Below are 25088 nucleotides of genomic sequence, written 5' to 3'. Positions count from 1 at the left end.
GTAGAGTAAAATTTTATTTTTTAGGCAAAGCCAGAACTCATACAGATATAGCGATAAAGTAGAATTATTTTTTAGTCCCCTTACTCATACAGATACAAAGCAATTAAACTGTGCCGCTGTAAGCCTTCTACTCGTACAGACATGGCTGCAGATTACAGTGGATTTTTGCCATAGTACTCCCACAGGCAGGGGCGCAGAGTGCACAGTACTATCACAGGTGAAGGTGCTTAGTGCTCCTACAGGTGGGGATGCAGTGTACACACAACAGCTTTTGGCACAGTTCTCCCATTGAGACATGTGCAGAGTACACGGCGGCTTTTTGGAAGAGAATGCTACCTAACACTGTCCCTCACTCCAGCTGCGTCCTATCCCTACACTAATCAGAGCAAAATGGCAGTGGAACTCGTGATCCGGCCTGTATACTTGGCAAGGCTGTGATAGCTCCAGAAATGCCCACAGCCTCAAAGCTTGTTGACTGGCTGCGCTGCAGCCTTTCATCTAGCATTATTAGTCTGACAACCCCAAACAGAAAAACGCACTTACAGTTAAAGAAGGGTTTGGTAAAGGACCCTAGGTGTTCCGTCCAAACCCCGAAATTTACAGTTTTGGTTCAGTTATCCCTATTACTCCCATGTGAGTTCGAAGAAATTAATTAACATTTTCTTTGACATATTCTGAACATGAAAAGGACTTCTCTCCCATGTGAATTTTCTGGTTCTCAATAAAATCTGATTTCTGGCTAAAACATTTCTGAAATTCTTAACAGGAAAAAAGCTTCTCCCCTGTGTGAGTTCTCTGATGTTTGATAAGATTTGATTTCACTGTAAAACATTTCCCACATTCTGAACATGAAAATGGTTTCTCCCTTGTGTGGGTCCTTTGGTGCACAACAGCATTTGATTTCTGGTTAAAACATTTCCCACATTCTGAACAGAAAAAAGGCTTCTCCCCTGTGTGAGTTCTCTGATGTGCAGTAAGATTTGATTTCCCTGTAAAACATTTCCCACATTCTGAACATGAAAAAGGCTTCTCCCCTGTGTGAGTTCTCTGGTGACAAACAACATTTGATTTATGGTTAAAACATTTCCCACATTCTGAACAAGAAAATTTATTCTCTGCTTTTTTAATTGTTTGATGTTTAAGAAAAGTCTTTTCAAAGGGAAAAATATTTCCATATTCTGAACGTGAAAATGGCTTCTTTGGGTTAGGAGCAATTTGTTTATTAATGCTTATTTTGTTACTTTGATTTTCCTTAGTAGTCTGTAATGAATCAGAAGACAGGACTTCTTTCACAGGATCAGATGACAGATCTTTGCTGTGAAGGAATGATCGTATATCTGGAGCAATGGCAGTCACTTCAGTTGTATTCTGTGGCATCTCAAGATCATCTGATTTAAAAATTGAAGATGTCAGCTGTCCCTCTGTGCAGTCATCTGGAAGAATAAAACCAATTATTATCTTTGAATAAAATATCCTTGAAAGTTACATTTTTGAACATTTCTACTTACTGTCTGTAAAAATGTCAAGTTATGTAAAAATCTTGAATTATTCACCGAGACAATGACAGTTCACGGTCTAATAGAAAACCTCATGGGATGAACCAGCAGAGTGTGGGGTTCAATTATTTGTTCATTCTGGCTCCCAAATAAGGAATAAAAAGCCACCAAACAATGTTATGTAGATGAAAAGAATACCATTAAAAATGTCTACTCATTCCACAAAACACAAGCCCCGACTTAGGACCATTATCTGTCAATGGAAAAACAAGTTCTCCACATTAATAGTGGCTCAAGGGCTGTTGAAAAGCAACATGGCTTCCATAAACCAATCCAGTAAAATCTGCTCTGCCAAAGTCAAATCTCCCCCTCGATTCTGAGCCTTGTAATGTGCCCAAACCACATTTAGCATCCTAGTATTTGGCATTACTATGGTGAGAAGAACCCACTTCATTTACGGTGTGCGTGTGTTTCCTGGAGCACAATCTGGCCACTAGGTTTTTGGCAATAAAATAGGGCTTCTGCAAATGGTGTGTACCACTTTCTCTGGGATCTGCTTCTGTCACCATACGCTGTGATGGAGATGTTGGAACCAGAAACTCTGGGCGGCACAGACTCTGTCCTGCCACTAAGATTAGGGTGCCTGCGACCAGAAGTACCATCCAGTCTGGCAGTATGGGTGTTTGTGCAATCTAGATGGAATAATCAGCTTCCTGATTCAAGTAATTGGAAATCATCACACCCCACTAAAGTTCAAAGCATATTGCCGGAAGCTGCCAGATATAGCTTTGTTCTCGGCTCGTATTTGTTTCCTGTTTTAACCCCGAGTCGTTTACTGACTGTTCTTGTGTCTTCTGATTTTGTATTTTCTCTGCCCTTCCGGTTTTGAATCGGCTACCTCACTATGCTTCACATGTTAAACCACAGAACACCATGGCCCAATCGTAGAGGCCTCTGTGTAAATCCAGATACGTATAGAGGGGTTACAGGATGATGAGTAAGGTAATTCATGGGATCTGGAAAACAGAGTAGATAGTGCCAAGCCTGTTCATGGTGGCCATCTTCTGAGCTGCCAGGTGACCACGCACAGTGCCCACGTTACATTGTGTCTGAAAACTATTCAAGCAAGAGCTGCATTCAAATAGCTAAATGGAGCTCCTTTCCTTCTAAACCCTGCCATGTGTCCAGACAGTAGTGTACAATCGTATATAGGGTACTGTCACATTAAAGAGAAGTTGGAAATAATTTGTAAGGTTCATTTGTTTCCTATTATACCTTGTGGAACATTCCAAAGTTATCACTACAAAATGTGACACACGTCAGATTTGAAAAATGGGACCTGGTTAGGAACAAAAAAACTGTCTGCAGGAAGTGGTTAAATCAGAGTATTTTGAAAACTAACTACTGTATTCAAAAACTGTAAGTATAGACAACATCTACTGAAATGATCAAACTCAACAGTCTTCATCAGTAAAAAATGAGTAACTAGTGGTGAAACCTCTCTGGGGTAATTAGAGTATGGGGCCCGGTGGCTCTTGGCAATCTAAACTATCGTAAGGGCCAATATTTTTCATCAGATGAGCTTCTTTAAGAAATATTAGACATATAAAAGAAAACTTTTTTTCTTTAATAGTGCAGAGCTGAGATGTCCTAAATTTAGATCTCATCATTTGGGAGAGATAATGAATTGTTGGGTTTTTTTTAATGACTACCAGGGAGTTACAGACTCACATAAGTGTGGCAGGCCCATCCCACCACAATCAAACTAACAAAGAATTGTTAAAAACATAGAATAAAAAAGGTTACAACCCCAACAACAATGTATGCGTATGCATGAGGGGAGAGCGCCAACATTAAACCGTTGTTCTTTATTTATGGTGGACCACTGGAGCTACGACGAGTTCTGACCAGAAGTGTAGAGAAAGTATTAGCACCCCCCATTTCAGGAGAGATTGTGCAGTAATCTGAATTCCTTAGGATCAAAAACAATGTAACTTATGATGTGGAGTGAATCCATAAAACCAGAGATCAAGCCATGCCAACACATCTCCTGCAGGTGTGAATAAATGTGTATTACAGTCATCAACCGGGCACAGCTAAGAGATCTATCATGGCACAGGTGTAATTTTTTTCTATAGTTTATCATGAACCTGTTTGAAGTTAGTTGGTTTTAAAAGAAATTGAAAAGTCAGGAAAAAGGGAAACTCTGTTGTTATTGCAGAGAAATTCACACTTGGCCTCACAGCACATTTAATGTTGTTGACCATAAAAGTGAAGTTTGGAAAGAAAGACTGGACCTGGTCTTGTAGGGACCATAGGAGAACATTCAGCAGTACAGAAGGGGGAGAAGGTAGATTCACCCAATAACATATCTGGGTTCTAAGAAGCCAACAGCATCATTACCCTCTGCTTTCTCTTACAGACCCATCATAATATTTTCTTCAAGTGATTTTCTAACTTGTCAGCACATTCTACATATGCAGTTAATTGGCTTTGTAGTTTACAGACCTGGGCAGGTAAGGCCTCTGTCACAATTCAGTTTTTTGTGTCAGTTAAAATCCGCCAAAAAGGCGGACACGTTCTTAACTGATGTGAACGGATGCCACAGGATCCGTTTGACGGATTTGCAAAATGAGGAAATTTAACCCCTTCCTGCCATCCGACGTACTATCCCGTCCATGGGACCTGGGTCCCTATGCCCATGGACGGGATAGTACGTCTCAGCGATCAGCTGCGCCCACGTGGTGAGCGCCGCTGATCGCGGCCGGGTGTCAGCTGATTATTACAGCTGACACCCGGCACAATGTGTCAGGGGTGGTCACGGACCGCCCCCGACACGTTAACCCCTTGCACACTGCGATCAAACATGATCGCGGTGTACGGGGGGTTAAAGGGAAGCATCGGCAGGGAGGGGACTCCCTCCGTGCTTCCCTGAGCCCCCCACGGCAGCGCAATGTGCAGCGCTGCTGCGGGGGGCTCCTTTCCTGCAGGCCCCCGAATCCAAGATGGCGACGGGGGCCTTCGGGGGCCTGCAGGAAGCTGGCTTCCTCAGTGCCTGCAAAGCGCAGGCATGAGGAAGCCTTCTGCACTGCCTGTGACAGATCGCTAATCTGTCACAGTGATTTGTGATGTGACAGATCAGCGATCTGTCACAGGACAGTGATGTCCCACCTGGGACTATTTAATAAAGTTAAAAAAAAATAAAAAAAAGTGTTAAAATAATTTTAAAAAAAAATCGCCAAATAAATTAGAAAAAAAAAAAAATATTCCCCCAATAAATCCATTTTTTGGAAATAAAAAAAACAAACAAACAATAAAAGTACACATATTAGGTATCGCCGCGTCCGTAACGACCCGCCCTATAAAACTGACTCATTAGTTAACCCCTTTAGCGAACCCTTTAAAAAATAAAAATAAAAAACGAAGCAAAAAATAATGATTTATTATCATACCGCCAAACAAAAAGTGTAATAACGCGCAATAAAAAAGACGCATATAAATATCCATGGTACCGCTGAAAACGTCATCTTGTCCTGCAAAAAACGAGCCGCCATACAGCATCATCAGCGAAAAAATACAAAAGTTATAGCTCGCAGAATAAAGCGATGCAAAAATAATTATTTTTTTATATAAAATAGTTTTCATTGCATAAAACCGACAAAACATAAAAAAACGACCTAAATGAGGTATCGCTGTTACCGTACTGACCCGAAGAATAAAACCGCTTTATCAATTTTACCGCACGCGGAACGGTGTAAACGCACCCCCCCAAAAGAAATTCATGAAACGCTGGTTTTTGTTCATTCTGCGTCCCAAAAATCGGAATAAAAAGCGATCAAAAAATGTCACGTGCCCGAAAATGGTACCAATAAAAACGTCAACTCGTCCCGCAAAAAATAAGACCTCACATGACTCGGTGGGTCAAAATACGGAAAAATTATAGCTCTCAATATGTGGTGATGCAAAAACTATTTTTACAATAAAAAGCGTCTTTTAGCGTGCGACAGCTGCCAAACAAAAAAACCGCCATAAATAGTAAATCAAACCCCCCGTTATCACCCCCTTAGTTAGGGAAAAGTAATAAAATAAAAAAAATGTATTTATTTCCATTTTTCCATTAGGGTTAGGGTTAGGGCTAGGGTTAGGGTTAGGGCTAGGGTTACGGCAAGGGCTAGGGTTAGGGCTGAGATTAGGGTTAGGGGTGTGTTGGGGTTCGGGTTGGAGTTAGAATTGGGGGTTTCCATTGTTTATGCACATCAGGGGCTCTCCAAATGCAACATGGCGTCTGATCTCAATTCCAGCCAATTCTGAGTTGAAAGTCAAATGGTGCTCCTTCCCTTCCAAGCTCTGCCATGCGCTCAAACAGTGTTGTACCCCCACATGTAGGGTATCAGCCTACTCAGGACAAATTGCAAAACAATTTTTGGGGTCCAATTTCTCCTGTTACCCTTAGGAAAATAAAAAATTGGGGGCAAAAATATCATTTTTGTGGAAAAAAATGATTTTTTTATTTTCACGTCCGAGTGTTATAAACTTCTGTGAAGCACTTGGGGGTTCAAAGTGCTCACCACACATCTAGATAAGTTCCTTAGGGGGTCTAGTTTTCAAAATGGGGTCACTTGTGGGGAGTTTCAATGGTTTAGGTACATCAGGGGCTCTCCAAACGCACATGACACCCGCAGACCATTCCATCAAAGTCTGCATTCCAAAACGTCACTGCTTCCCTTCCGAGCCCCGACGTGTGTCCATACAGTAGTTTTCTCCCACATATGGGGTGTCAGCGTACTCAGGACAAATTGGACAACAACTTTTGGGGTCCAATTTCTCCTGTTACCCTTGGGAAAATGAAAAAATTGGGGACTAATTGATCATGTTTGTGGAAAAAATACGATTTTTTTATTTTCATGCCCGGGCATTATAAACTTCTGTGAAGCCCTTGGGGGTTCAAAGTGCTCACCACACATCTAGATAAGTTCCTTAGGGGGTCTAGTTTTCAAAATGGGGTCATTTGTGGGGGGTTTCCACTGTTTAGGTACATTAGGGGCTCTCCAAAGGCAACATGACACCCACAGACCATTCCATCAAAGTCTGCATTCCAAAACGTCACTACTTCCCTTCCGAGCCCCGACGTGTGCCCATACAGTAGTTTTCTCCCACATATGGGGTATCAGCATACTCAGGACAAATTGGACAACAACTTTTGGGGTCCAATTTCTCCTGGTACCCTTGGGAAAATAAAAAAATGGTGACTAAAAGATCATGTTTGTGGAAAAAATACGAATTTTTTATTTTCACGCCCGGGCGTTATAAACTTCTGTGAAGCACTGGGGGGTTCAAAGTGCTCACCACACATCTAGATAAGTTCCTTGGGGGGTCTAGTTTACAAAATGGTGTCATTTGTGGGGGGTTCCACTGTTTAGGTACATCAGGGGTTTTCCAATCGCGACATGGTGTCCGATCTCAATTCCAGCCAAAAACGTCAAATGGCGCTGCTTCCCTTCCGAGCTCTGCCATGCGCCCAAATAGTGGTTTACCCCCACATGTGGGATATCAGCGTACTCAGGAAAAATTGCACAATAACTTTTAGGGTCCTGTTACCCTTGGGAAAATAAAAATTGGGGTGAAAAGATCATTTTTGTGGAAAAAATATGATTTTTTAATTGTACCGCTGTACGTTATAAACTTCTGTAAAGCCCTTGTGGGTTCAAAGTTCTCACCACATATCTAGATAAGTTCCTTGGGGGGTCTAGTTTCCAAAATGGGGTCACTTGTAGGGGGCTTCCACTGATTAGGTACATCAGGGACTCTCCAAACGTGACATGGCGTCCAATCTGAATTCCAGCCAATTTTGCATTGAAAAAGTCAAACGGCGCTCCTTCCATTCTGAGCTCTGCCATGCGCCGAAACAGTCGTTCCCCCCACATATCAGGTATCAGCGTACTCAGGACAAATTGCACAATAACTTTTGCAGTCCAATTTCTCCTGTTACCCTTGGTAAAATAAAAAAAATTGAACCTGAAGTATTTTTTTTATGAAAAAAGTTAGATGTTCATTTTTTTTTAAATATTCAAAAAAATTCCTGTGACGCACCTAAAGGGTTAATAAACTTCTTGAATGTGGTTTTGAGCACCTTAAGGGGTGCAGTTTTTAGAATGGTGTCACTTTTGGGTATTTTATATCATATAGACCCCTCAAAGTGGCTTCAAATTTGATGTGGTCCTAAAAATAAAATGGTGTTGTAAAAATGAGAAATCGCTGGTCAACTTTTAACCCTTATAACTTCCGAACAAAAAAAAAAATTTTGGTTCCAAAATTGTGCTGATGTAAAGTAAACATGTGGGAAATGTTAGTTATCAAGTTTTTTGTGTGCCGTATCTCTGTGATTTAAGGGCATAAAAATTCAAAGTTGGAAAATTGTGAAATTTTCAAAATTTTCGCCAAATTTCCGTTTTTCTCACAAATAAACGCAAGTTATTTGAATGAAATTTTACCACTAACATGAAGTACAATATGTCACGAGAAAACAATGTCAGAATCACCAGGATCCATGGAAGCGTTCCAGAGTTATGACCTCATAAAGGTACAGTGGTCAGAATTGTAAAAATTGGCCCGGTCATGAACGTGCAAACCACCCTTGGGGGTGAAGGGGTTAAAGGGCTGGCTGGCTGGCTGGCGAGAGAGAGGAAAAAAAAATAAATAAATTTTTTTCTTCCGGCAGCCAGACAGAATTTGGGGTTAAATCAGTGTCTGGAGCATCCGCCGGCCAAAAAAAACGTTGCAAGCTCCATTTGGAAATCTTTGAGGATGTCGACGGACAGCAACATTATGGCGGATCCGCACAAAAACGGATGCAACGGACAACAATCCGTCAAGATCCGCCAATAATGAAAGTCAATGGGGAAAAAAACGGATCCGCAAAAAAAATTGCGGATCCGTTTTTTTCAAAACCTGGCGGATTTTGACTGATTGTAAAAAACGGAAGTGTGAAAGAGGCCTAAGAGTCAACATATAAAAATTCCAGTGGGTAGCTGAATCCTCCATGTTGTAAGTTCTATAGAACAGGGCTTTCACAATTTCAAAGTAATTTGACATTTTCGGATGGAAGAGAATGTTATACTCTAGCAGAAAAATGGTGATCATACAATTGCAATATGGTCGAACTACACCACAGATAAAGTAGCAACAGCCGGTGACTGAGAAGAATCTGTGACTTCTCTATATTTAGTGATTACTACTCACTTGGGCTGTTAATTGTAGGAATCTCCTCTTTATACCGCACATCACCCCTCATATATGTATCTGTAGTATTAATATGGGTCAGATCTTCACCCTGAAAAAAAGATTGTGAAAGTCACATCCAGATGGAACAGTCACATCTATGGTCATCTGTAATCCTGCTATCTCCAGCGTTTTCATTAGACAAGAATAAAACATAATACTGGGGCGTGGCGCTGTAGCGGCGATAGAGGACACGTCTGAGGAGAGCTCCTGCCATCCTGATCATATTTGGCCAGCGGACCCTTACCTTGGCGGCGCGGTCGCTGCTTTTTTGGACCCCCCTGGACTCTGTGGAGCTCCTGGCCCCCCGCGGGAGAGCGGAGCTGGAATCCGGAGTGCGGTGAGGCTGTAGAGAGCGGGGCGGCCGGCGGGGCCTGCACAGGGCAGCAGCCATCTTGGAGGCATGCGCTCTGCCTGTGAGAGCCGCGGCGTCAGATTCCCATCCCTGTTGCGCTGGAGGACGGTGAGCAGACACCCTGAATATTTGTGAGGGGCAAGCGGTGAGTGCCCTGAAAGATTGGGCCCCGCTCCCCCTCTGTTACATCACCTGGCCTGCCAGCGTCATTACTGTAGGGACTTGGATCCCTCCCTCTCAGACTGCTGTCCCTGTGGGGTGCTGGGGATCTCTCCCTGGGCTATAAGGGCCCTTGTCTGCCGCTTGGTGCTGGACATTGCCTCCCTGTGTGACATTGTGGGTCTGTGCTGCTCCCGAAACCCTGCAGCCACCATCTGATAATCTTATTCTATTTATAACCTCGATTCAGGGGACTCCGAAGTGCGCTGTCCCTGATATCCGGCTGTGCCCCATTGCTATTAAAATGAGTCATTCCAAGGGGTCTGGAACAGCGACTGAAAGCCTGAAGGAATACGCCAGAGTGGACCATTCTGAAGGTTCAAAATCTCTTAAACTTAATCCTTCACAATCTCAGCGTAAGAACCGCCCCTCTGAGGGTGGGGAGGACAGTGAGCAAGAAGAATTAACCCTTAAGCAGGCATCTGACAACTCATGCAGGCCATCTCCTTAACCAGGACGTCTCTGTCTGGGAAGATAGAGGACGTGCACACCGAGGTGGGACGCCGCCGACAAGACATGCAAGCCATGAAGGGCCACATTACGGAGGTGGAAACGCGGGTATCCCAGGTAGAAGACGCCATTACACCCATGGAAGCCAAACTAACGAAGGTGGCAGGCTCTATGAACGCGTGGAATAACATTCGAATTGTTGGTCTACCAGAGCGCTCGGAAGGACAACATCCGGAGCAATTCCTAGAAGACTGGCTTAAAACCACTTTGGGAAATGAATTCTCCCCAATCTTTGCGGTGGAAAGGGCTCACAGGGTCCATGCTAGGCCTCTACCTCCTGGAGCCCCACCTAGACTTTTTCTGGCGCGTCTCCTCAACTGCAGGGATGGAGACGTGGCTCTGCGTCTGGCGAGACAAAAGAGTCCTATCAAGTTCAACAATGCCACGATTTCGATTTTCCCAGACTTCTCTATGGAACTCCAGAAGCAACGGGCACAGTTTACGGAGGTCAAAAGACATCTACGGGAGAGGAATGTTATGTACTCGATGATTTACCCGGCCCAACTCCGGGTGGTCCACGGGCGTTCTACTTTATTTTTTACAGATCCAGCGGAGGCGGTGGAGTGGCTGCGGTCTCACAAAGGCTCTGCTGCAAAGGAATCCTAACGTATCTATGGCCAGTTGGTACGTTTTCTATTAATCAGCTGATGGGAGCTCTATTCGAAAGAGTCCAAGATACCAACAATACCGGACACTGAATTCAGTGATGGTATCCCCTAGTTTGCTTTGTGATCTGAGTACAGGATTCTGCTCCCGCGTTGTTAGTTGTTTTTTCACTTTGTTTTTTTTTTCCGCTGTGGTTTTTTTTTGTATTTTTTAGGTAGTAATCGCAGTCGACAACAATTTCAGTTTCTAGGTGATGTCTCTAAATTTTGCCCGGGTAATATTATGCATTATATTCAGCAGAGTAAAACATGGGGTTGGAGTTGATATGTATGACATGGAATGTGAGGGGGTATAAAACCCCCTAAAAAAAAGATCAAGGTTTTCTCACAGATCAGACATTATCACCCTCACATTGTGGCCTTGGTGGAGACACACCTGACTAGGGATACAGTGCGGTGCGTACAGAAGCCTTGGGTACAATGGTCTGTCCATACATTTCACACCAGCTACTCAAGAGGGGTCTCACTGTTGGTACATAAAGATGTTAGATGGGAAGCTAGGGAGATGCGAAGGAACCCTGAGGGTCGTTTTATTTTTGTCCATGCAATGATAAACACCAGGAAATATGTGTTCTTATGTATTTATAATCCTCCCCAGGCCCGCATGTCCATTCTGCAGAAGGCAATGAGTTTTGCCCTTAATTACCCAGACGCTGATGTTATTTGTATGGGAGACTTTAACATGGTTATGGACAACTGTCTCGATAAATTAAGGTTGGATGATGGAGCGACTGGGGGGTCCTCTCCACCGACTACAACCCCGTTGTCATTATTCATGGGGGGTGATGGGTGGTTGGATTTGTGGAGGGTGCGTCATCCTGAGTTAAGGGAATATACCTGCCACTCATCCACTAAACGCTCTCTATCACGCATAGACTACATATTTGGTTCTAGTGGCCTGGCAATGTGGGTGACTGATATAGAACATGGAAGCAGGGGGATCTCAGACCATAGTCCGGTTATCCTTAAACTCAAATATGGGCATGTAAACAAAGGGATAGCTTGGAAGTTGAATCCTTTCTGGTTAAAGTAGATGGGAACCCCAGACAGAATAATTGGTCAGTTGCATTGTTTCATCGCGTCCCATCCGAAACCTCAAGATATTAATTTACTTTGGGATGCCCTTAAGGCATATCTGAGGGGCTTTTTGTCCTCCACGATATCTTATATTAAGCGGGTAACTTCGGAGAGGGATGATGAGGTGGATCAACGACTAAAAGATTCAGAGGCTACATATATATCTAACCAAACCAGTGGGAACAGGAGTGAGTGGTTGGCTGCCCAGAGGTTATATACTCAGCATGTGGACACTAAATCTAAACGTAAATTATTCTTTACCCGTCAATCCTATTTCTAATTGGGGAACCAGACGGGCAAATTCTTGGCCTATCTGGTGCGCCAACATAACACCTCCAACACGATATTACAGATTCGTAGAGCGGATGGTGTCTTTGACCGAGGAGATTCTTGGCTGTTTTCAGGAATACTACAGGTCATTATATGAATCTAAAAGTGACTCTTACACTCTGGGGTGCCTAGACTATTTATCAGATGTATCATTCCCCACATTAGATCCTGAGCAACGGGCCCTTATGGACGCTGTGTTCACCGCAGAGGAGATAGATAATGCTATAGTAGATATGGCCTCTGGGAAGGCCCCTGGACCCGATGGGTTCCCTATTGAATTATATCGGAAGTACCGGGATATATTGACGCCACTTTTGGTGAAGGGGAATTTGGGAAGGGAATTCTATGCCTGAGTCCTTTTACGAGGCTAACATCATAGTGCTGAGGAAGGAGGGGAAGGACCCTTTGGAATGTGGATCCTATCGTCCCATTTCGCTAGTGAATGTGGACTATAAAATTTTCACCAAGATTCTAGCTACTAGACTGAATTCAATTATATTGAATCTTATACATCCTGATAAAACGGGCTTTATGCCTGGTAAAAGTACTTCCATTAACATCAGAAGAGTCCAGTAAATAGTCCAATATAGCTCCCTGGTGCCAGACAACAGATGGGCATTAGCATCGTTGGATGCTGCCAAGGCTTTTGACTCTCTTGAATGGCCTTTCCTCTCCGCATGTTTGCAAAGATATGGCTTTGGTGATAAATTTATAACATGGATCAAAGTATTATATATGAAACCCAAGGCCCGTATTATAATAAATAATTCTATATCTGAGTCTTTCGCATTGCATAGGGGAACCCGTCAGGGTTGCCCTCTTTCCCCGGCCCTCTTCGCCCTTGCGATAGAGGCACTAGCAATACGTATAAGGTCCTCCCCTAACATCCGAGGCATAGATATAGGGGGTCGGGTGGATACCATGGGCCTTTATGCCGATGATATGGTGATATTCTTGAATGATGTGGAAGAAACTTTGCCGCAGGTAATATCCCTTATAGATAGAGTCAGTAAATATTCAGGTTTACATATAAATTGGGAGAAGTCTGCCCTGTTACCCCTTTCCCATGCCCCAGCTGGAGGCTCTCTCCTCGCTGCCTACTGCATCTAGTTTTAAATATTTGGGCATCCATATATCTAACAATAGTACACTAATCTACAACTTAATGTCCACCCATTGTTGGAACTAGTTAAAGTTAAATTTGCATCCTGGAGTAGGCTCCCATTATCTGTGGCTGGATGCATTGACCTGATTAAAATGATATTACTCCCTAAATTTAGCTACTCGCTTCAGCACAGTGTGGTAGCGGTGCCCAAGTCCTTTTTTGTTAATCTCAATTCCCTGGTCACGTCCTTTATTTGGGGGAAAACTAGGCCCAAACTTAAACTGTCCACTTTACCAAGACCAAAGAAGGGAGGTGGGGCGGCGTTACCAGATTTTTTCCTATATTACTTAGCTGGGCAGGCTAAAGCTTTAAGTAAATGGATGCCGGGTAATTGTCTCCCCAATTCTGAAAGCCACCTGCTTCACGCTGCACAAGCGGATTGTCCATTAGGTTTCCTGGAGTTGGAGAAAACTAATGTCCCATGTCTATTACCTCTGCTCCGGCTGGCACGATTAATATGGAGACAAATCAAGAATGTAATAGGGTTTAAAGATTTTATAGCTGAAATGCCCCTGTGGAATAATAACTATTTTCCGGGGTTGTTGGATCATCCGTCCATTGTTTTTTGGACCCAGTGTGGCGTCTCTTCAATGGGAGACTTGTACGACAAAGGGATCTTAAAGTCTTTTGAACAATTACAGGCCACACATGATATTCCGAGATCTCAATTTTTTCTTTGCAGTTGAGATCGGCTCTTCAATCACACATGAGGGATGGGGGTGTGGACCGTACTATTTCATCTTTACCTCTGATAGGAATCCTTAATTCGCAGGGTCCCCAGGGTCTCATATCCTCTTTGTATACGTACATGCTACAGTATCAGTAAGGGCAGAATTGGCCATAAGCTCTATTAAGAGGAGGTGGGAACGACTCATCCCTAATACGCAAAGAGAGGAGTGGGAGGAGATTCTGGAGTCTCCGATTGGAGTATCACCATCTATTAATAACAGAATGATACAACTGTATATAATAAATCAATCATATTTGACTCGTTGCGACTTTTTAGGATGGGTCGGCTTCAATCATCATAATGTATGCGATGTCACTCGCCAGATGCTGATTTTATTCATATGGTGTGGCAGTGTCCCACTATCCTACATTACTGGAAAGAGGTAACTACACTCTTACATCCCTGGTGCAGGCCCCTGTCCCTCTAGAGCCATTGGTCTGCTTATTTGGAGTGTGGGGGGAGGAGATTTGGGATCGCTATACTGGGGTCTTCCTGCGCGAGACGCTGTTTATGGCACGGAAGGTGCTGGCATTGCGGTGGATGGGGGTTCATGTCCTTCCATTAGATTCTGGATCGAGTTGGTAAATTCGATTGTTCCATATGAGCACACGTTATACCAAAATAGGGGATGCCCGGGTAAATTTGAAAAGATTTGGGAGAGGTGGAATTCCTCTCACCTCACTTTCCAAGGCTGAGACATCATACGCGATATAATATGATATAGGAGACCAGGCTGCGGAAATAGTAGATACGGTACTAGTTGATGTAGTGGTAGTTGTAGTTTAGGAATTTTAGTTAGATTTTATTTCTGAGTGATATGACAAGGTTTGTGAAATTGGATTGATATATATGCTTGAAAATGTATAAGTAATTATCCTTCATGTGTGCTTGGAAAGATATTGTGGTGTAGTAACCACTATGTCCGCTAGGGGGCGCTGTGTGGAGGTTCCAAGAGAAAGGATGAGTGGCAGAATCCTGAAGGATGGTTATGTATCTCAAAGTGAGTGGCTTTGAGATGGAGACTTAGTTATGTGTATTGATCAGCAATGATATTGCTGAAGTGTTATTTCAAGATACAAGGGAGAAGTCTCCAGGTAACTCAGGAGTTGGGCGGGCCGGTTACCTACAAACCCACCCAGGGGTGTGTCTGAAAACGCCTGTAGTAAAAGACTATGAAGGACCTGTGATGAGGTTATAGTCACGTGACCCGGTGGGTGTGGCTATAGACCATATAATGTGGCCAGGGAAGGTCACATGTGGTGAATGCTGGGACCTGGTTGGTCCAGTGTGGAAGGTCCTGCAGAGATGGAACTTCCTGCCTGACAGCACGTGTGAAGTGGCTGTGAGCAATGGCGATGTGTGCCTGAGAGTTCCATGGAGGGAATGAAACGTGTGCGGAATGCTGAAGCCGCATGTGGAGCCCTGACCTGGGTGAGACCGTTGTGAGGCTAAGTGAGCCTGCGTACTATATATTGGTAACCAGAGTAAAGCATTATAATGGACGCTATGCTGGTAATGCTGTTAAGTGCACTTTCTGTTGCTGCTGTGGTTTATGAGGCGTGAATAAACCACAAGGACTGTATAATTTGTTGGAAAATCCTGTGCCGGAACTGGTTTTTATTCGCTGCAAGCGAGAATCCCCTAAGTAGATGACTGCGCTACCTCACATTTGGTGGAGAAAGCAATGGGCAATGTTGTAGCCTTGTTGCTGGGAGAAACGGAAGAGGACTGCAAAGATTCGGTTGCTAAGGGCAACGGTTTCCAAAGGCGTATGTTGCAGTGCTGGCAATGCTGAGCCAGGAAGGCCGAAGAGGAAGCCACTGCCCGGCTGTGGTTCTGGAGCCGGAGGGCGGCCTAGTGAGTAAGGCACTGTCCGGTGAGCCCAGTGCGGCCGTTTCCTCAGGAGAAAGACTGGTGTTTACTAGGATACCTCTGCTGTAGAGGGGTCCGAGAACCTGCGCCGCCAGCAGGTGATGGTCATGAAAACCATGTTGTACTGACCGGGGTCAGTGAGCAAGAGACTTGTGATTGCTATAGGGTGCCTCTGTGGATAAGAGGTACCCGAGAACCTGTGTGGCCGACACAGGCAACGGACTGGTGTTCGTGTGGTACTGACCTGGGTCAGTGGGAAAGACTGTGCTCCTGGAGGGTTCAGTGAGCAAGGTCCTGGAGGGTCAGTGTTGGGAAGATCCCTGGAGCACGTGGTATGACCTTGGACCTGGTGAGGCGTAAGTGTTGGGCTGTCTCAGGCCGAGATGGATGTCCTGAATAGCACCCGCTAAGCCCCTGGACCTGGTGAGGCCGGTGTGTTGCGGAGATGGTGCGTCCTGAATAGCACACAGACTGGACATGTGAGTTTTGTGTTGGTGAGGCCGGTATTGGGAAACCCTGGGAGGAGGGTCGCTCCCTGAATAGCACCCGGTGCACCCTGTGTGTTGGACGGTCTCAGGCGGAGACGGTACGTCCTGAATAGCACACAGAAAGGACACGTGAGTTTTTGAGTTTTTTTGTGTGGTGTTTTTCTTTTCTTCTTTTCTCAACTCAGCCGGCGGTGGCTCAGTGGGAGTCAAGAAGGTGACAAGCGGCTTGATGTGGCTCAGTGGGGTCACGAAGGTGACAAGCGGCTTCCGGTAACTCGGCGGGGTTACAAAGGTGACAAGCGGCTTCCGGTGGATCGGCGGGTCCACGAAGACGGCGCAGCAGGAGCTGCAGTGACTCCAGCCGCTGTGTGTGTGAACAGCAGCCGGTGGTGTCGGTGATCGGTGACAGCAGGAGCTGTGGTGGTGCCAACAAGGACTTGTGTGGTATCGTTAAGACATAAACTGTGTTGTGAGAACTGTGGTCTGAGAAGACCGGTTTAACGGACATGGGGAGATCCCGAAAGGGGGTGGAGTCCCAGAAGGGGGTGGAGTCCCAGAAGGGGGCGGTGACCCAAAGCGGGGTGGTAACCCAAAAAGGGGTGGATTCCCGGGAGGGGGCAGCAACCGAAAGTGGGGTGGTGGTCCAGAAAGGGGCCAAGTTTGAAGGAATGACAGCACTGGGTGACTCAGTGGGTATGTCTGGAGTACGGCAGTGTATGTGTATGTCATTTCCAGAATGTGGGATATTCTTTCCGAATGATGACGGGCCGCAAGTGTGTACCATGATGCTACACCAGGAAGGGATATCGGGACGGCTAACTCAAAGAGTCAGGTGACTCTGGTAGGAACTCCTCTCACTCTCTGTCTGACCGAGAAAATGGTCCTGGTTCGCTGTGCACATGGGGTCACAGTGAACTATGTATGCGGTAGACAGAGTAATGTTTAAGGAGTTCGGAGGCAGTAAGTGCCAAGGTGGCAGTATACCACCAGACTTAGTTTATGCCTTGGAGTGCGGCCGGAATTGGTCAGGTTTGATGACCTATGCCAGGAGGATAGAGACGTGTCTACTGTATGGATAGCTGACACTGAGACGCTGACGCCTCCTAATGTGGACAGGCCAGACGTAGGGGCAACCGGAGAAAGGATGGCGTCGGATGAATTTACTGACCTGACGTCACCTGAAGGGTACCTCAGTGTGAAGGAGAAGGGGGTGGTAAACCAAAAGAGCAGAGCTGACACACGGGAAGAGAGTGCCTTGGGCGTTCACCGGACGGTGTGGTGTGACTGTGACGTGTTATTACCAGTAGCCACCCCTAGGACAGAATCTAGTGCTGTGCTGACTGAAACTCGTGACAGGACGGATGGTAACCTGGTCGAGAAGATAACGGGAGTAGAGACACAGTCAGAGGGTAACTGGGGGGTTCACTCGACTGACGGGACTAACCCAGGGGTACCTTTTGATGATATGATTAAAGAAGTAGTAGTGCAACCCATACTGGCCAAAAGAGAACTAGAGCAGGAGATACAGTCAATAAAAGAGACAGTAAGGGATCATCTCGAACGTGAAAGTGTGATGAGACAAACGGTCGAGCACAGATTGAAGGAGCTCGAGAAAGAAGTCTTGAACCTCAGAAGTCACCTGTCAACGTGGCAAAATGTGAACAAGACCCTTACAGAAGAAATGGAAGAACTCAGAGGAGTAGTTAAAAGTCTTCTGCGGGAGAAGTTGGATGAAGACTTACCGTGGGTGACCGCAAGTGATAACAGGACAGAACGGCCAGTATCCCTCGGGGCAAAGGGTCATGAAGGGACCGAGTCATGTGAAGTTGATGAGTTAAGAACGGAAGAAGACAGTCACCCGGTCGGGTCAATGGCAGTGAGGGAAGGGTCCGTGGTAAAGCTAGAGCCTCCGGTCCAGGAAGAGAGCAAGACCACAACCTTCCAGTTTGTATTTGATGTACCAGAGGACATGCAAGAAACCTGTGCGGAGGAAGGAGTGCATGAGGCTTTCAAAGAAGCGGTCAAAGTGTGTAAGGTGCGCTGGGCACCTGAGACTCGGCAGTTGGTGATAGTATCGGACAGAGAAGATACATCAAACCGAGTAGCTGTCCTGAAAGAGATGCATCTACAATGTCTCCACACCAAACAGCGGGTCAGGCAGAGTAATGTGAAGGCTGCTCGACGCCTAGAGGTAGCAAGGAAGACTATGGATCAGCTGGGTTTGCGGAAAGATGTGGTGCTGGTACTCAAAGCTCTGATTGGGAGGATTATTGGAAAATCCGGGAAAGTAATGCAAGACCTTGTCAATATCTCTGGTGTGGTGAGAGTGAGGATTCCTCCGGATGATGAAGACCAAGTATCCAGTGAGCTGGGTAGGATTCCCATCCTTGTGGTTGGCTCCGTGGAGAGCCTGAGAGACTTTCAGATGCTCTTGGAGTATCGAGTGAGGTAACTGCAAGAGATCGAGCAGTTGAGGCAGGACCGCCGGCGGATTAATAAAGAAGTACGGAATACCAGGTGGCGGCCGCCTGCAACCCAACCAGATGTAAGAAATCGAAGAGTTCCACCAAGAAGTGACAGGGCAGATGGCCGAAGAATTTCAGCAAGTGGTAGCTCGACTGGCAGGATGACGTTGAGAGACCGTAGTTCCTGTGAGACCCTGAATGAATCAGATTCAGGCCAGATGGTAGGCCTGATTAGGACTAATGACCGTACCAACCGGGGGAGCTGGTCGGGGAACGGAACAAACAGAGAGAGGAAGGTGGTGACTGGACTGTGTCTGATGACGCCGACAGACTATAACTGGAGGATCAAAGATCAAGACCGCTGGGGGCGGGGGAGGCCTAACGTAGAGAGGAGGTGTTATGGTCAGAGGAACGCACCAGATATAAAATAATAGGAGGTGCATTCGCCGCCCGGGGTCCACCGTGCAGTAGATGGTAAGACCCCTGCTGGGTAATGGCAGATGCACCAGAAGGTGACGTAGTGCGCACGGGTTAACGTCACCCGAAAGCTAGGAGCGGCTCTGTTCAGACACAGAGTCGCTTGGCAGAAATAAATTCAAAGACGCTGGCCCTGTTAACGTCACAGGAGCCGGCGTGTGGCGTCGCAGCCGCGAACACCAATAGCTGCTGTTAATGCAGCGCAGCAGCACTATAGCCGCAAGCGTCGGTGCCGAGAACCGGGCACCGACGGACGCTAGTGTAGGTGTGGAAAGCACTGTGGCGTGTAGCTTGCCACAAACTGGAGCTGACTAACCCAACACACAGTCACCATTCGTAGTATCCAAGGGAAGGGGTTTCATAATAAGTCAGTCACCAGTCCATGCATCTATCACCATACATACACAGCATAATATGCTACACTAGCGCATGGCCGAGCCGCCATGCGGGCTTTTTATAGCCATGCGCTTCCGGGACCTTCCAGTACCCTGGAAAGGACCAATCAGATCCGACACAGGACCTGAACATGTGACCCCTGCTCTCCAGTGAGAGGTCACCTTGCGGGCATGCCCAGTAGCACGGCATGAGGACTTAGCCTCTGGAGCGTTTCCCTGCAGAGCAGGTTGCGCTACCATTGCTGCACCAGAGGTGGCAGCAACATCCAGGCTGTCAGAGCGAGTCTGAGCAGTACGCCTGGCTCGCCGTGATTGCTGAGCAACACCCGGAGCGGTCGAGACAGCTGGATGTCTGGCTCTGGATTCCTGCTGTGCAGAGTCAGGAATCCGACGCCTAACAGGAGGCCGTATGACACTTGGAAAAGGTTCTCTTGACCTGTGGGGCAAGGTGTGATGAGTGCCCGGTCTCGAGAGCCCGATGTAATGTTGTGTGTTCAACCCCCACAAGTTTGAACAGAGGGGCGAAGTATGTGATGTAGTAACCACTATGTCCGCTAGGGGGCGCTGTGTGGAGGTTCCAAGAGAAAGGATGAGTGGCAGAATCCTGAAGGATGGTTATGTATCTCAAAGTGAGTGAGTGTTATTTTCAAGATATAAGGGAGAAGTCTCCAGGTAACTCAGGAGTTGGGCGGGCCGGTTACCTACAAACCCACCCAGGGGTGTGTCTGAAAACGCCTGTAGTAAAAGACTATGTGAGTGTGTGAAGGACCTGTGAAGAGGTTATAGTCACGTGACCCAGTGGGTGTGGCTATAGACCATATAATGTGGCCAGGGTAGGTCACATGTGGTGAATGCTGGGACCTGGTTGGTCCAGTGTGGAAGGTCCTGCAGAGATGGAACTTCCTGCCTGACAGCACGTGTGAAGTGGCTGTGAGCAATGGCGATGTGTGCCTGAGAGTTCCCTGGAGGGAATGAACGTGTGCGGAATGCTGAAGCCGCATGTGGAGCCCTGACCTGGGTGAGACCGTTGTGAGGCTAAGAGAGCCAGCGTACTGTATATTGGTAACCAGAGTGAAGCATTATAATGGACGCTATGCTGGTAATGCTGTTAAGTGAACTTTCTGTTGCTGCTGTGGTTTATGAGGCATGAATAAACTGCAAGGACTATATAATTTATTGGAAAATCCTGTGCCGGAACTGGTTTTTGTTCGCTGCAAGCGAGAATCCCCTAAGTAAATGACAGCGCTACCTCACAATATGTACATATCACCTTGTTTATAAGAGTGTGCAATTTCTCTGTATTATATTTTACAATGGACGGGAACATGTGTGGTATGTATAATGCTTGTTATCATAAGCCACTGTGTATTTTGTACATTCTTTGTGTCCTGAGGTTCAATAAACGAACTTTAAAAAAAAACAAAAAAACATATAATACTGGTGGATAAAACAAGACTGAATACAAGAACTTCACATCCATCTACACATCATAGGGGAGATCTCATGTCACCTTCTCTCCATCTACCTGATGATCCTGAGGAATATTGAGACTTTCTTGTTTACAGTTCTGTGGAAGAAGACGGGGACATCTTTCTGCTGCTGACCTCTTGGTGGCTAAAACTAGAGGAAACACATACACAGATTGAATTAATTCTCTACATACAGATATGTTTAGGCCATGTGAATTTAGTTCTGTCTACTACCTGGTGATGTTAGAGGCTGGGGAACCTCCATCATGACGTCCTTGTACAGATCTTTGTGTCTTTCTAAATACTCCCACTCCTCCATGGAGAAATAGACGGTGACATCCTGACACCTTATAGGAACCTGACACATACAATGATACCGTCATCCCCCCCCCCGATCCATTCATAGTGTTATTGTATAATGTCCCAGCAGTGTCACCTCTCCAGTCAGCAGCTCAATCATCTCGTAGGCGAGTCCTAGGATCTTCTGGTCATTGATGTCCTCATGTATCAGGATGTGAGGTGGCGGCCCCGTGATTGGGCTCAGGGGTCTTCCCCATCCCTCAGACACAGGGTCCTGACAGCGCTCACTAGAGGTCTTCTTCACTACTGTGTAATCCTGGTTATGGAGAGACACATTAATAAATCTCACTACAGACATTTCCAGAGTCCTCACCTCTCCAGTTCTGTCCATCTGTTATTCCCATAGATAAGAATGATGGAATGTGATGCCATCAGAATCTCTCACCTCTCCAGTAAGCCGGAAGAGGATCTCTAGGGTGAGATGAAATATCTTCTCCGACATTTTCCTCTTGTCCATATCCATGCTTGATGGGTAAATCCAAAAAATTTTCTAAATAGAGATCTCTACTGAGAAGATCTGATATCATAGAGACCTGAATGTGAACAAGATGAGACCAATGTAAAAAATCCCATGTAATAATACAATTACTGGAGATAATAAGTGGAAACATGATGAGATTTAATTTGTAGATGTCGTATTTCTCTTATCTAGTATGGCTTGGAACATTAGTTGAACTTCTGACCAAGTCATCTCTTCCATGCTTCCAATCACTGGCTATGATGTGCAGTGCTTCAGCAACTAATTGAACATAGTGGAGGACTTAAGCAGTGGAGGCATTGGAGCAGAGGCGTAGCTATGAGTTTAGCTCAGGGGGGGGCGAAACATCTGAGTGGGCCCCTAGCCAGGTAACCCTGATTACAACTATAGTGGCACACACCCTAATTATTGGCATAGGGGAACCTCTGCTGATGACCATGGTATTACTGAAAATAAATCTCTATACAAAAAACACTTATTACCGTCATATGGTGCTAGATACCATTACTGCAGAACATATAGGAGATTACAGTACAGTTATAATAATGACTTACAGAGGCCGTTCTTTCTGATGGAAACAATCACTTTCACGTCTTTTCCATCTAACCCAGACCGACACGACAACGTCTCCAGCCAGGACTCAGCTGTAGAAATCACAACAAAGACACATATGATTTCTCACTTTTCCAGCACCGTTCCCATCTATTTCCTGCCTGGCACAAACACCTCATCCAACTGATATCTCAATACTGAACCGCATCTGCCGTATATGTTCCTATTAATGCACCTGCCATACAAAAACAGGTCTCCTCTTACTGCCCCACATAGTAATTCCACCATTGTACCTATGTGAAAACAGTTTCCAACTTTAGTCTTTAGAAAGAAATTGTTAAGCGTTGGGTTCCTGCCACTGCACATCAGGAATCCAGAGCCTTGCACCCAGCGGTCTCCCATTCTTCTTCAGCCACAGTGGAGCCTGCTCAGCAGATTCGTCAGTCCCAACGCTCTATCCAGGCCAACTCCGTGGGTTTGCTTGCTGCTGCCACCTCTGGTACAGCTATGACAATGCATGCTGCTCAGCAGCCAGATGCTCCACGGACTAAGTCCTCATGTCGGGCCACTGAGCATGCCCGTGGAGTGATCTCCCATTGGAGATCGAGGGTCACGTGCACAGGTCCTGCACATGTTCGGATTGGCCCATCCGAGAAGCCAGGAAGGTCCCGGACGCCCGTGGCTATAAAAGGTTCGCATGGCCGCTCGCCCATGCGCTAGTATAGACTGTATTTACAGACTATGTGGAGTGAGTGATGTATGCACGTATGAATGACTCTGGTGAATGACTCATTAAGAAACCCCTACCCTGACGGCGAAAACCTGATGTGTGAAAGAGGCCTAAGAAACCCCTACCCTCGGTACGCATGTGTTGTGCAGCCTAGCCTGCTAGCGCCCAGGCTTAGGCGTAGGTAGGTCTGAGGTTGAGTCAGGCATCTGGCCTCACCAGGGACTCGGCACGCCTCAGTACACGTGCTTCATAGCCAGCGTCTATAGCGGCGCTCGCGGCAGCGACGCCGCGCGTTCAGTGGGCCTAGAAGGACTAACCCCGTGTCCTTGGGGTAGAGTTCTGTGGCCGTACACTGTGCACTCTTTTGGCCGGGTTCTGTGAGTTAACAGGCTCCGGCATCTACTTTCAGCGGTGGTTCGGCTCTGTGCAGTAACAGAGTTCGCCCTGTTCACATTGGGTGACGTAACCCACGTGTGACTGGTTTCACACCGCTTAATTCTTCCGCCATTACTTAGCAGCAGTGTACCACCTCTGCACGGTGGACCCTGGGCTGCGAACACACCTACTATTATTTTATAATTAGGTGCGTTCCGCCAGCCCTAATATTATACTAGCGCCAGGGTCTGGCTAGTAATGGCGGTTGAACAGCGACTGCTGCAGTACATCCAGCAGCTGCAGGGTAGGTTGGCGGCTCTCGAGTGTTCAGCCTCAGCTGCGGATGTTACTGCGGTCGCTGTTCAGGCAGCCACTGACGCTGTCTCCCGTGTGACCACAGCCATCCCTGCCCCGATTTTGTCCCGCCTCCCGCTGCCCGAGAAGTTCTCTGGTGATAGTGCTTCTTGTACGGGTTTCGTAAGCCAGTGCTCTATACAGCTGGAGCTGCTGGCCGCGCGATTCCCCTCTGAGCGGGCTAAAGTGGGATTTATTATTTCCCTCTTGTCGGGCAGGGCTTTGGAGTAGGCCACACCGCTGTGGGAGCGTGGTGATCATGTGGTGCAGAGTGTCTCGCGGTTCTTGGAGACTCTGAAGCAGGTCTTCCTGGGGCCACGAGTCACCCATGACACCGCGCTCTGGCTGCTGGCATTATCACAGGGCTCGTCCATGGTCAGCCACTTTGCCATCCAGTTCCGGACGCTGGCCTCAGAGTTAGAATGGCCAGATAAGGTCCTCATTCCGGCATTCTGGAGAGGTTTGGCTGGCCATGTGAAGGACGCTCTGGCCACCAGGGAGATTCCCGCTACACTGGAGGAGCTTATCACTGTCTCCCCCTGTATTGATCTTCGCTTCGCCGAGCGAAGGTTGGAGCAGGCCCAGTGTAGGCAGAGGTTTAGGTTGGCACCTAGCTTTGCTAAACCTCTGGAATCTTCCGATCGGGCGTCCGAGGGTCAGGGAGCTTCCCGTGAGGGATCCAGGCCCCGGTCCGCTCGAGCTCCTGTGAGCTGTCATGTTTGCCAGCAGTCCGGTCACCTTGCCAACCGGTGCCCACAGCAGCTGGGAGAATGCTCGCGCCTAGTGGCCGTAGGAGGCGGCGCACTAGAATCAGCGGCGTTTTCCTCCAAGCTGTCCTTTAAGGGGACACTTGAGGTTGATTCTTCCACTCTGGCGGTGGAGGTTTGTGTGGATTTCGGGGCAGAGGGCAATTTTATGTTGTCAGCCTTCGCTCAACGGCACGCTATACCCCTGGTTATGATGTCTACACCAGTCACTGTCAGAGTGGTGAACGGCGCCTCTCTACCCTCACAGATAACCCACCAGACCGCCCCCTTGTTACTATCAGTGGCTCCATCTCATCAAGAGACGATATCCCTCCACGTTATGCCCGAGGGTATTGACCAGGTACTTCTAGGGTCCCCTGGTTGCGGTACCACTCCCCCCATATAGAGTGGTCCTCAGGGAGGATTATTGGGTAGAGTAAATCATGTGAGGGTAGATGTCTGAGGGAGTGCGTTCAGGTTGCCTCCACCGAGGTTCCCGCAG

General features: G+C 46.7%; 1 protein-coding gene across 1 annotated transcript; it reads right to left on the bottom strand.

The window, feature by feature from the left end:
* Positions 1-24661, bottom strand: LOC141055815 (uncharacterized). Its single transcript, XM_073552529.1, has 7 exons — positions 22384-24661; positions 21737-21884; positions 21428-21607; positions 21226-21349; positions 21048-21142; positions 8736-8826; positions 1-1433 (listed from the first exon to the last, which is right to left on the bottom strand). The coding sequence occupies exons 2-7, from the start codon at positions 21812-21814 to the stop codon at positions 760-762; spliced, it is 1242 nt and encodes a 413-aa protein (XP_073408630.1). The 5' UTR covers positions 21815-21884; positions 22384-24661; the 3' UTR covers positions 1-759.
* Between the last annotated feature and the right edge of the window lie 427 nt (positions 24662-25088).

This window comes from Dendrobates tinctorius, unplaced genomic scaffold (genome assembly GCF_039654945.1).
Source record: "Dendrobates tinctorius isolate UK_male_01 unplaced genomic scaffold, ASM3965494v1 ptg000192l, whole genome shotgun sequence".
NCBI lineage: Eukaryota > Metazoa > Chordata > Amphibia > Anura > Dendrobatidae > Dendrobates > Dendrobates tinctorius.
The sequence above is the reverse complement of the archived record's forward strand: the minus strand, read 5'-3'. Positions and strand labels throughout refer to the sequence as shown.

Excerpts from the sequence above, each read along its gene's own strand:
- LOC141055815 (XM_073552529.1), bottom strand. The coding sequence starts at position 21,814 with ATGGATATGGACAAGAGGAAAATGTCGGAGAAGATATTTCATCTCACC. Across the intron at positions 21,608-21,736 it reads TCTTCCGGCTTACTGGAGAG|GATTACACAGTAGTGAAGAA; the intron begins GTGAGAGATTCT and ends CTCCATAACCAG. Across the intron at positions 21,350-21,427 it reads TTGAGCTGCTGACTGGAGAG|GTTCCTATAAGGTGTCAGGA; the intron begins GTGACACTGCTG and ends TGTATGTGTCAG.